This window comes from Strix uralensis, chromosome 5 (genome assembly GCF_047716275.1).
Source record: "Strix uralensis isolate ZFMK-TIS-50842 chromosome 5, bStrUra1, whole genome shotgun sequence".
NCBI classification, from domain to species: Eukaryota; Metazoa; Chordata; class Aves; order Strigiformes; family Strigidae; genus Strix; species Strix uralensis.
In genome coordinates, this window is record NC_133976.1 from 84297131 (window position 1) to 84310282 (window position 13152).

The 13152-nt window shown below is 40.3% G+C and overlaps 1 protein-coding gene across 1 annotated transcript in view; it reads right to left on the bottom strand.

The window, feature by feature from the left end:
* VWF (von Willebrand factor) overlaps positions 1 to 9151 on the bottom strand; it is a 146900-nt gene extending 137749 nt beyond the window's left edge. The window contains exons 1-5 of the mRNA XM_074872045.1: positions 9002 to 9151; positions 7414 to 7468; positions 6678 to 6836; positions 4908 to 5010; positions 4614 to 4822 (exon numbers count right to left, since the gene is read on the bottom strand). Of these exons, the coding sequence (XP_074728146.1) occupies positions 4614 to 4822; positions 4908 to 5010; positions 6678 to 6836; positions 7414 to 7468 (526 nt within the window). The 5' untranslated portion in view covers positions 9002 to 9151. The remainder of the gene's footprint in view (positions 1 to 4613; positions 4823 to 4907; positions 5011 to 6677; positions 6837 to 7413; positions 7469 to 9001) is intronic.
* Between the last annotated feature and the right edge of the window lie 4001 nt (positions 9152 to 13152).

Genomic DNA, 13152 nt, shown 5'->3' on the forward strand with positions numbered 1-13152 from the left:
CATATATTCTGTATTTCAGCAGCTTAAAAGGCTGGGATATGTTGCTGACAGCTAGGACAGGATCAGAATATCAACCCTTTATCCAAAATTAGCCATGGGTATTGTTTTATCATTAATATCTTCATAATTTGGAGACAGATTTCCAGAAACACACTTCCTGCAAGTGCTAAGAAAAGCATTAATGGGACAATGGATTAATTTGGATTGGTTTTTTTCTTCCAAAATGCTAAGAGCGTGCAACATGCACAAATAACAAAATGATGGATTAATACCCCTGTGTTGCACTCAAATGAGCTCTTTTTGCACAAACGAACTTTAACGATGACCTAGACATCCAAGCGCCTATCACAGCAATATCACTGTGAGACAGCTCAACATTAAGAGTATCAGGCACACAAATAAGCTCCATGGACTTATGCTTCAGCCTCTCTCATTGGGGAGAAATGACCTTACACTTTCTGCAAAGTAAGACCATGCCCTCGACCACTAGCATGCTACAAGGCTATGGGGTTTTGGCAACTTGCTCGTGCGTGCATGCCCTGAGGAGATTTCAGTGTAAAGTTGCCCGTGTTGTGTCAGTTTTCCTCTGTAGTATTATCGAAGTTACCTCTTCTGGCCTGTGCTTTGGATCCCCCATTGCAAAATGCTCGTGACAATGACCATGAGACACTCGAATGCCACAAGCTGAATGCTGCCAAATAGATATCTGAGCATCTAGAAAGGACTCAACTTCACGTTTCTAATATGAGCGAGGACTGGCAACCAGTTAGAAGTGCATGATGATGTCAGAAAGCAGAGCCTGTTCAATTACCAAGTCTTGGAAGCATTCACAGGATGGCTATAAAGGACCAGAGCCTAGCTGGCACAAATAAGCAGAGCAGAAATTAACTCCTTCATTAGGATCTAAAGGAAAAACAAACAAACAAAACCAAAACAAAACCACCAAAACAAAAAAAAACCACCCTGGAAAGGTTCCAAGAACTTTCTTTTTATATTTTAGATCTGCTTGAAATGTGAGAATGAACTCTCAAGGGGCAGCTGGCTTGTTTTTACTGACATGTCCAATAAACAAGCAACCCTGTACAATATAAGCAATTTTGTTTGTCTCGACAGGACATGAACACTTCTCTGCAGGATGAGCTAGTTTAGTAACCAGCTACATCACTGAGAGTGACTCAGCACCCCATCCTCTGTCTGAATGACAGAGTGTGTCTGCAGCTCTGAAACCTGCTGGGGAGACTTTCTTTTTTTTTTTTGTGAAGTTCAAGAGCTACTGACTAAGGCCACTACCTTCAAAGCTGGGTCCTACCAATGTTAATTTGTTAGCATATCATAGCTTGAGTCGCATCACTTAGACCTTCAGAACCTCAATAACTGAGCAGCAGAAGCGTATACAGAAGCGGTGTGTCATCCTCTCAAGTTTCCACACCAAAACAGTGAGGAGTCATAAGAGTGCCATGACAATAACACGTGGATGGATTATAGAACACGAGCACAAATATATCAAGAAAAAAAAAAAATATCACACACTGTTCACTAAGTTTAAACACCCTTTCCTTCATGCCTCCTTTATTTAATTGCTCTAAGTGGTAACGTCCACCAATACAGCAGGTGCTCCACCTCTTATTTCACCACCACCCCAGAACAATTCAAATATAATTAATGAAGTTCTATATCATAATCCACTTTTTTAGGAGCAAACCAAACTAATCCTCTGTGTTATTAAACCACAATATTATTTTTTTCCAAAATACAGAAAAATCATATTTTCATTTGTTTTCAACATAAACATTGCCTTTTTTTGAAACCATGAAAAACATGTGATGCTACATGAAAGACAGAGCTTATGGGCTAGATTCTACCTATGACAACTCTGACTTCTGCACTAATTTGGGATCTGGTCCTCTAGTGCCACAAAGACACCCTAGAAATGGGCCATCAAGTCACATGGGTCTCCTCCTACACAGGCAGATATAAAGATGATACAAAAGCATTAGCTTTTAAACAGTGTGAGCTACAGCCTGTAAGAAACAGAAGAAAACATTTCAGACCTCTTTCCATCACAGTGGTTCTTACAGGCGCCCCTCCTACCAGACAAGGACTGTTAGCAACCAGACAGGTTACCTTTTCAGTGTAAATCAAACACTAGTACACCTTGAGGTGCCTGCCCAGCCTTTAAAAAACCTGGAGGAAGGTTTAACAGATCTCAGCTATCTGACAAGCTCATTGGCTATAGCACAGTACCTGATGCATAACCTCTAGTATCATCTCTCCTCCTTTACCTCTGACATTCAGATCTGCATAGTGCTCCCCAGGGGTTTGCAAATTAGAGCCTGTAATCTTGCCAAGATCAGATCGTTGTCTTTGTCCTTTGCTCACTGTGCTTCCCTTGCCTATTATTCTGAAGCTCAAAGATCTTACTGTATTTATTATCAGCACAAATCCAGCCCAGAAATATCTCTAATGGATTAGAACTGAGAGCCTAATTGGATAAATCAAAATATGCCCAGATTTTAACAGAAAGCAATGGACACAGCAACAGGAGAATTCAGTCTGCCAGCAACCTTAAGGTAACCCTTCAATGCCCTCAGGTTGCTAAATCATTACACCAAGCTCACATCCTGGGTTGGGTTGACCTTTATGAGATCTAATCAGGCTAAAAGGAGAGCAAATAAAAACTGCAGGGGAAAGAAAAGGGTAAACTGCTTCATAGGCCACCAATAGGCTGCCTAGATCCTTTGTTTAAAGAATGTTACCTCTCCCAGCTGCTTGTGTTGCCCCTCACCTGGAAGTTAGCTTCAACAGTAAAAAAAAAAAAAAAAAAAAAAGGTCTGAATCAAGAGCTGGTTTTACTTGGAGCAAGGTAAGACAGACTCATATGAACTGCCCCACCAGCAAAGCTGCCAAGGAGACAAACATGTGGGTGTAGTGACATCCCTCACCAACATGACAAATTCAATTCAAACATAATTAATTCTAATTCCTTCTAAATTAGTTTAAATGAAAGGTCTATTGTATCAGAGCAAAATGGCAGAATTGCTGAGATATGATTCTGTTCTTCAGGATAAAATCACAGATCTGTATGTCCATGCAGTTTACAGAAGTCAGGGCCTTCCTCATACCACAAGAGCTACGCATGTTCTCTGTCACCTTCTCTATTATATTTCAGCTCTTCCAAGCAGTGACCCTGTCACATACGTCATTACATTCGGAAATCTGTGGTTGTGAAAACACTGCTTTTTGCAAGAGGGCGGATACAGTCTCCAGCATGTTAAACAAATACAGCATGAAACATATTTAAACACAAGCAGCAGAAGGGAAGTCTTCTACATTCGAACAGTCCAAGGCAATACAGTCGTCTTTTCTGCTCCTGCTTTTTATAGTAACCTCACTCCTATTTATTGTCTCAAGAAAAAGATGCAAACTTCAGATCTCAACACATTCAGACATCAAGGTATCCAAGCCCTGCCAAGCAATTCTGTTAGCTGAGTTTGTTTCGTATTATTTACATTGCTGAAGAACCGAAGAATCATTTCAACATACTATGAAATCAGGTTTTTTCTGTACATTGAAGCTATGCTTATGTATCCCAAGTCTCAATAAGACACATCTCTGGAGCACTGCCAGGCTCTTCAAGTTGCTTTGTCTCCCTTTCTATTTTCTGTATCATTTATTTTTAATACATACTTTATGTTATGAATTTAACATATTAATGTATTAACTAACTTTACTCTAAACCTTTCCTCTTCAGGTAAGTGCTAAGAATTAAAAGACACTCTGAAATACCACAAATCAAGCTCGGTCCTGCAAAGCCATATTCAGGGCTTCCCCAAAACTCTTGGTCTTCACCCACACTGGCAGACTTTGCATAAAGGTGTATAGAGCAGCAAAAGCAGTCTTGTGTCTCCCCCTTATTAGGAACCGTTGTGATATATATAAGGTGCACCTCCAATCCAACAGCCCATATAGACAGGGAAATGCCATTAAAAGGTAACCACTTTATAGAACACCATTCCATGCCAAATCCAAGTACAAACCTGCCAGGAACAAACCCCAGGATATAATAGTCTGCTATTGCAACAGTACCTATTCTTACTCCCACTTGTCCAACTCATGAAAAATTAGATGTTGAATCAACAAGTATTCCTCACATCTTTTTTGCTGGGCCTTCTCCTAGTTGGTCTCCCCATACACTATATTGTACATTATTTAGCCTGTAGGTTTATCTTTGTATTTCAAGAGTCAAGGTTTCTAAAAGTATGAAATAAGGGGGGAAAGGGGGGAAAGGGGGGAAAGGGGGGAAAGGGGGGAAAGGGGGGAAAGGGGGGAAAGGGGGGAAAGGGGGGAAAGGGGGGAAAGGGGGGAAAGGGGGGAAAGGGGGGAAAGGGGGGAAAGGGGGGAAAGGGGGGAAAGGGGGGAAAGGGGGGAAAGGGGGGAAAGGGGGGAAAGGGGGGAAAGGACTTAGTCACAGAGTTTTTTGGCGCATCAAGATGAGGCACCTGACAGGTTTTGTAGAAACATTTTGCTGCATCAGCAAAATCTTTGTTGAATCACCCATCAGGAAAAGCGTGCAGAGCATACGTTAGAATACTATCAGTTTGTTGTAGTCTTACCTTCCTGAGTTCTGAAGTCATCTTCAGCAAATTTATTAAAGTTGCCACACAACCCACAGGTCTTATTATAGTGCTTTTCTTGAAGGAGTATCTGAATATTCCCACTGATATCAATCTTCACCACAAAGCCATGCTCATCACTGGATATTTTATAATAACCTGCCTCCTTCTCTATAAATATGCCATTGGAGGCAAAAGGTATGGAAACCCTGTGAAGAAAAACGGGAATTTCTCAGAATATGACACACAAAAACCATCAGGTTCTTTCCGCCGAATGTTTGTTCCCACAGGTACCTTTTGTCGTCCTGCATCACAACTCCATCTAAAGAGAAGCGAAGATTGAAATATTCTCCGAGATACACAGAGAAACCAGTTTTCTTCCCATCCTGGTAGTCACCTGAAGAGATGAGACATAAGGAAATATTGTTAGTTCTAGGACTCAGGAGGACAACTTGTAAGACCATATAGCAGGGTTGGGAGGGTATCATCTAACATTATCAAGAGCCATCCATCTGCTTCATCCCATAACTCTTTAATGTGACATGGACGGATAGTCCCAGGATGAGTGCTGGCATCAGCATAACCTGGCACTGGCTGTGGACTCACGCTCTCCACATTATTGTCTCTAGCCCGTGAATTCTCCATCTACCATTCTCCATGGTAGCATGCACATTGGAGAAGTTTCCACAGGAGACGTGCCCAATATCTGCCTTGCTCTTTCCCTTCCTAGTTTACTCCCAAGAACCACCCATAGCTCTGTGCTAAGAGAAGGGGGTTGAATCCATTGAATTGGTGGAAGAACTGAGCCTGGATATCTTCATTCTTGATAAGCCCTCTAACCATCTCAACTGGTCTTTAAGTGGTGGATGCCAATATTGACTATCCAACTGTGGGGGGCAACTCACTCTGAATTTTTCAAAAGGAGCAGCACAGAGATGGAGACAGCTTTCTTAGGCTCCAAGAGAGAAGGGAGGGAGGAGGTGGGGGGTGTTTTCAGACATGGTCCTTTCTCTGCTCTTGTCCTTATCTAGCTTTGACTTTACAGCAGTTGCTTGCACAATGTGCTACCCATACTGGACCTCCTCTTCTGAGGTAGGCAAGTCCGCCCAGACATAGACTTTACTCAGCAATGCAGACTGCCCTTCACAGCCACGTACCCAAAACAAACCCACACACGTGTACTAAGATAGGAATCAAAAATACACTATGCCACACTTATGTGTCCAATATAAACATAAAGTGTCCGCTCATGAGGGGGGTGTTAAGATTTAATTGATCATAAAATACAGCAACCAGTTCATACTTCACATATGCTGGTGGGTTCTTCTGTGTACAAAAAATTTGTACCAAGTTGTTCAAATTGAAGAAAATTATTTAAATTGGTACATGGTTCCTTTTCAGAGTGATGGGATTAGTTTACTCCAATTTATTGTAGTCAGTAAAAAGTCATCTTAAACTATGACTAATACAGAACAGTTATTAGTGAATATAAGACTATTTACCAAAAGTTTGGTATGAAAGTGATATACAATTGTGATATTCATATCATCTCTTGCCCATCCCCAAGAATAATGCTGCAGAGGCTCATGCTAATTCAAAAGCCTTTTGTCCTGCAGGATGAGATTTTTCTTACTGGGGTGATTTAGCATACAGGTAAAATTAGTTCTACGGGGTCATGTAGTTCTTATTCCTGTACTCAGCTTTAACAGCCACATTCCCCTAACAAATTCAAAATTAAAAAAGGTCTCATGTTCACCCTTTAGAAGAGCCAGTAAGAAAATCTCCATTCCTCAGCAGCTTAGTTATGTGTGAGTTGTGTTACCAAGGGATAACAGAAGCCAAAGTGACAGAATTTCCTCAGAAGTAATCCTACTTCAAACAAACAAACAAAAAGAACAGAAAAAAAAACCAAAAACACTCAAAAAAACAGAAAGAAAACCAAAATCCTTTTATGCAGTGGTCCATCCTATCTGACAAAGGGCAATTATTTGTCTTTTCCAGTGCAATGCCACATCCCTACAATATTTTGCATTTGTAACTTCGTGGTGTCTTGCTCAGACTCACCTAAGAGTGTGAAGGAGCGCTTGTGACAGTCCCCAGCAAGGAGGTAACTGCAGTCCCCAGCAAAATTGTAGAAAGAATCATCAAAAGTTTTGATGTGATCATTCCCAAAAAGGCTGCAACGGGAAACTGATGATTCCTGAAGCAAAGAACCTGATGATCCTGGATATCAGAACACAACATAACTTGCAATGTAAACCAATCATTTTTTAGTTCAGGAGTTTATCTGCTGGAAATTGTCACCATTGATCATTGCGTGTCCTGAACCTTTAGCTCTAGCTTCTAGGCAGACCGCATGCCTGGCTTGACAGTCCATAGGACCGAGCACAGATTTTTGTATTATACACATTAGTGAAACGGATTTTTTCACTTTATTTCTGCTGGCCCAAACCTCGCATGGGTAATTTCAGTCCTAATCCTTTGAGGGACGCCATGTGTTCATTCATTTGTGCCTGCCTGCAAACCCATTAAAATCAGTAGGGCAGTAGCAAAGCCCCGTAGTTTGTTCAGCCAAACATCACTGATTTCAGGGAGTCTTTGTGACTCACAGTACTTGTTGCAAGGTAAAGAGCCAAAAGGAGTAACTTTATTGATGTCTCTAGCATGATGAGAGTATTGCCTGAGCCAGGAGTGCAGAACTAGATGGGCTAAAAGCGGGTGGAAAAAAAAAAAATCTCACAGAAGAAACAGTGAAAACATATTATAATCCCTAGACATAAGAAAATAAATGTTTTTGTACCTGATGTTACAGTGGGCAGCAGTAGGCTTGTTAGCAGCACTGCCAAGAGAAGCATCTGTCAAAAATCAAAAAGGGAGAGATTAGAACATTCTTAGTTTGGGGTGTTTAGCCTGTTTCGCAACAACACAACATTTTCTATCCTTTCTTTATAAAGTTATTTTTGAGGTTCTACAACATTTCAGAAAGCTGTAACGCATGCAGACTGTCACACTAAATCAGTTTACTTATTTAAAGAAGCATGGGTGGGTATCTAGGAGAGTAACTATTCTTTGTTCCCATTTTCACTTCTAATTACAGGGAAATGTGGGCTACCTCCACAGGAAATGCAACCCAACATATACACATATTCCAATTTACCTGAGTTAATACATAGCACACACAAAGCCTTTCAATATGCAGCATTATTTATCAGACAACCTGACACGAAGAAGAACACCAGACTGGATCGGCCAACTTGGCGCCAGTAGAAGTCACCTCTGCTGCACAAGATTTGCATCCTGCCCAAACATCCACGAAGGGAAAGAATATATAGGTTTTGCACCAGCCAACAGGTCTGGCTGGCAGACCATTAAAACCACATGCTTATAAATTCACTGATTTCAGGGTGATAAGATGCTCGAGACAAGGGGCAAGAAGTAAGGGGAGGAAATTGTGCAGAGCTTAGAGACTCGGGGTGAAAATTTCCATTCACCAAAAGCAGTTTTAGCATTGTCTCTTGGTTTCTACAACCAAAACCTCTGCCTTTGTTCTCCATATGTCTATAAACTACCTCCTGAACCGTCACACCTTTAAAAATAATAATAGGATATGAGTGTCATGCAGATGGTAAACTACAGATGTGTTCTGTGGCAAGACATTAGCAGTTAATGGATGAAAGCTGTAGGGAGTTCATTTAAGTGAGTTAATTTAATGATCATATAAGCAGCTAGAGAGGCTTAAATATACCATACTTAACATATTAATGCCAGGAGACCAGACACACCTTTCCCTAAAAGAACCCTCCAATTAAAGACTAGAATACATTTTGCAAGGACAAATTCTGATTTCAGTTTACATTTTTTATTGATGTCAGTTATGTAGGTCCAATTCACAGCCACATAAACAAACATTGAGTTTGCCTTATTTACAAAAGATGGGAAAAGAAAGATCTATTATAAAATTCAGTCTAATATAATGCTTCAAACGTCAGTCTGACATAAGGCTGTTACTGCTGCAAGATAGCTAAGAAGTGGCAACTGCATGGGAATGTGACTACAAAGTAATGGTAAAGAAAACAATAGGCATTATTCTCAGATTACACGCTTGCTAGTGTATTTTTAGTGCATGCACTGAGTTACTGTGACCAAATCAGATATTGCTTTTCTTTGTTAACCCTTCAGTTTTACAAAGCAGGCAAAGAAAAAAGGGGTATAAAACCCTTTTCTTCAGCCCCCTTCCACCTCCCAGTTTGTTCTAAGCTGCAGATTTGAAGTTTCCCCCAATTCTAATAGAGCAGGTGCCACTAACAAATCAGAACACAATCAAGTAAGATCTGCCAGTATATAACACTCCATATTTTTATCACTGGCTTAATTAGAAATGAACATACCTTCTTCTGTGCGAGATTCCTCTTGCACGTGAAGAAGCTCCTCAAGTCGTTACCTATAGCCTACAACACCATTGTTCCCGTGTCCCTTCCGAAGACAGGACTGGAATGGTTTTGGTCTGAAATTTCTTGTTTTTGTACAAGCCAGGAACTCTTGTTCATTTAAAAGGAAAGATAAAGACCAAACGTCACATCCGTCTGATTCTCAAGACAATAGATAAAATTGCTATCGTGTAAATCAGTAGCCTTAATTGCCAGAAAGTTACAATGAGGGGAAATAGTTTTTAAAACTTACATGACAGATAAGTCTTTGAAATATATTTTGCATGTGTATGTGTGACAAATCTCACTGGCAGAGCCAATAGGCAGCATATTTATTTGAAAGACTATTGTTAAAAAGAAATAGTAGGATGCTCCATACCTCAAAGACCACAGAGCCATGTAGTATTTTTTTCCTGAAAACTGCTTTAAAGGAGAAAGCAGAAAAAAATTCAGAGCTAGTACTGACCTGTTATTGTTCTCCAGGTACAAACACATTTGAATTTTGTCACATTTTACTAGATCAACACATTTGGTCCTTGAATTTGCAAACACTTATAGAGGTACCCTCTGGAACGACACGTAGTAACACGTTAGTCATGCACATACTTGTTTACTGAGATGGGCACAAGCTTTATGGGCATATGTACAGCACTGAACAAAAAATGCAGAGCAGATGACATCTTACTTCACTTTCAGTGTCCCATGCTTCGTATTTTCAATAGCTACGAGTAATGACAAAGGGGTTAGAAGGCAACACGTTTCCCCATAAATCTTATTTTGCCACTTGTTCATAGAATCAGGTCCTTACTTTAAACCAAGAAAAACAATGCAAAACAATAAAAAAATGCCTCCCAAGAGTCCCCAGCAGGTGTGTCTGTCTTGTACACACGGAATTCTGAGAATGAAGTTCTCTGCATACAGTTCTTAGAAAACAAGAACAAAAAACATTTTAAAAGCCCACATAATATCATCATTTCTTCCTGCAGGCAACTTCACTTATGATTTCTACAGACAACTAGGTTGATACTTGCAGCATGGCAATGGCTTACTTTTGAGACAATTTAGGTGATGAGTCTGCTTAGGTTGAGGAGTTACAGATAACACAAATAATAAATTGTTAGCCATACTTACTTTGTCTTGTGTGAACTCTTCGTGACATCTGCATGTTAAAATGTTGTAGAGCTGTACTACAGCTACCCAGTGACAGAAAGAAAGAAGCACAGAGCAAATTATTTCTTCTGTCTCTGTCGAAAGACAGAGAACAAGATTTTAAAATGAATGCTTTCTGTCAAGGTCTTCTCAACCAGATGCTCCTGCCTTTTCTCCAGCAGCAGTAAGGTTTGCCCCGCTCACGTTCATGACAACGCAAGGCCTACACCTGACAGCAGCTGGGAAGATCCGGGGGAACGTACAAGAAAATGCCCCACATGTGCAGAAACTCAGGTCCACTACAGTCACGAACTTTGCTGTGCTCCACAGACATCTCTCCAGTGTGGGTCAGTCCTAGCAACCCCTCCTTCTGCAATAAAGGACCAATAAACAACAATAACATATCCCCCCAGCTTCTGCTCAAAGTGTTCCTCTGCATTTGCAAAGGAGTAACATCTGTGGGAAAAAATATGCAATTCAAAGCTTTGAAAACAGTTTCTTTGGCATTTTTGCATTAGAGGGTGCAACAGCAAAAGCTGGGAACGTCTAGATAGAGGGACCAGTAAGTATGGAGGTTCTGACAATGCTGAAATCTGCAGGCCAGGGTTTTACCCAGTCTAAACCTGACATGACTATAGAGAAGGGCTAAAAACCTTTCACATTAAACTGCCTTCAAGGCTGATGGTACAGCTGAACAGCACGCAGAAATGAGGCAACAGTAAGGACAACAGGCAAGATGCCTCTTGTTTTTCTCTTAGTCTCACTTCTGCTTCTGGTTTCGTATGAAGACAGAAGAGCAGCGTTGGCTGGGAATCATTGTCTACTCTTCCACCAAGCTGCCAACTCTAAGCAGGTCCTTTGTACTTCAGAGAGTCTGGGCATTAGAGATCACAGAGAGATGTCCTCAAAAGCTTTCATTACAGGAACCCCAGTATTATTCATGATACGGGGTATAAGATCTCCTATCACCACGGTCTTTTGTCTTTTTCTCAGTTTTAATCCTTTCAGTGCCCCATATAAGTCACTTCATTTGGTAACTTCCTCTTGCAAATCTAAATCTAACAGGCAGCTTTGATTCACACTTTTTTATTTAGCACGTACAGAAGATAAAGTGGGAGTCCCTTAAAATAGTCCTTAAAAATAGAAACATTGCTGGGTTTGTTCCGTAGTGATTTCTTTATCATTATTATAAAAAGGGGCCAGTTCTTCAACTGTGCAGGATTGTTTAGTCTGTAACCATGATGGATGGCTGAGGTCTTCCTTTATGAGCTTTTGTGCCGCTGCCTTCACAGCCTGACAATGACAAGGGCATCAGTGAAGGAGAGAGCAAACCACACAAAAGTCTGAGTCCATCAAAAGGGGCTTTGGAGAGGAGCAGGCTGCAGGTGGGCAGCTCACTGAACTTGGACTGAGCCTCTGAAGTCCACAGGCACTCGTCTAGAGCCTTGGTCTATGCTGGGGGACACCTTGTGACTCACAGTGCTAATATTTAATAGATGATTCAGATAAGTCAGACATCATGACACCTCTTAAGTGTCTTAGGGACCTTGAGGGACATAACAAAGAAAATTAATTGAGAAAGACACCCAAAGAACAAACTTCCTTTTTCCCTTCTGGCTCGTTTTTCTCAAAAAAAAAAAAAAAGGAAATTGTAATTAAAGAGCACATTTATTGGCTGATATTGTACATTGTTCAAATACAAAGCTTAGTGATGCTTGGGTAGATCTGACATGTAATTTTTCAAATAATACACCTGAGACACAGGAGGAAATATATAAAGGACTATGCACTGTTGCTGGAAAGGCCCCTATAGACAGTTCCTGGAACAGAATAGGAAGGACTTCTGAGAAAAATTATCCATAATACCACTTTTTATTGCTTTGTTCAAATACTAGGTCACATGCAACAAGTCCAATGATTCCTAACAGTTATATGATAATATGTCCTGAGGCGTTAGCGTGCCATGTTCATCAGAGCCTGCTACACAGACAAACACGTACGCAAAGTGACTCTATTATGAAATCTGAAATGCTGAGTGTAGAAGTAGTGATGAAACATAAAGGGCCTGAACAACAAAAACCAGCCAAAATATCTTGATGGAGCTAAACTAGAAAACTAAAGCCTAGCAATACTGAATTTTGATTCTGTGCTTAGGAACTGGCAAATTAGATTAGGTTATGGATGCAATACAGGATGTCACCTTAAGACTATCTGAAAGATGCAAGCATTTGCTGAAAGGAAAATATACCAATATATCATCTTAAGGAAAATATACCAATGAGGTTCACTAACAAAATTTTCTTTAAAATTGTTTTTTAAGAGGGAAACAAGCCAATCTAGGATGTCAACATAGATCTTAATAGTGCCAAATAATCTGAAGATTCTGACCCTGCATGTTGAGTTCAAGTACTCCATTCTGGACAAAGTTTGTTTCTGTAAGCATCACTTAATTTCTGTAGGCAAAGGCACTGATTGATTTTCTGAGGTCTAAAAAGTGTTCTTAGCATCCTGAGTAAACTGAAATCCCAAATGCCACATCCTCAGATGCCACACACACACACAAAAAAAAAAATATCAAATGAAGGACAGTGTACTTTGAAATGGAGGAAATGTTGGAAGACATACCTTGTGAATCAGCAGAAAGTCCTTAAGCAGAGACTCATGGGGAAGGAAGCCATGCTGCTTCATTGCTCAGAAATAGTCAAAAAAGTGAAAGAATTACAGGAAATAGGTAAGAAAAAAAAACAACACATTGTTGTGCAATCATAAATACAAAGTACAATTTAATCTTAAATGTCTGTGCTCCTGGACAGTCCATCTCAAAAACAGTGAAATTCTTAAGGTTAGAAAAAGAAAAGATAAAATTATGATTAGAGGTAGGAAGCAACTTCTCTGCAAAGGGAGGAAATTTCCAATCTTACAAAATCAGAGAAGGAAAGCATGAGGAGCATCAAAAAATGGCA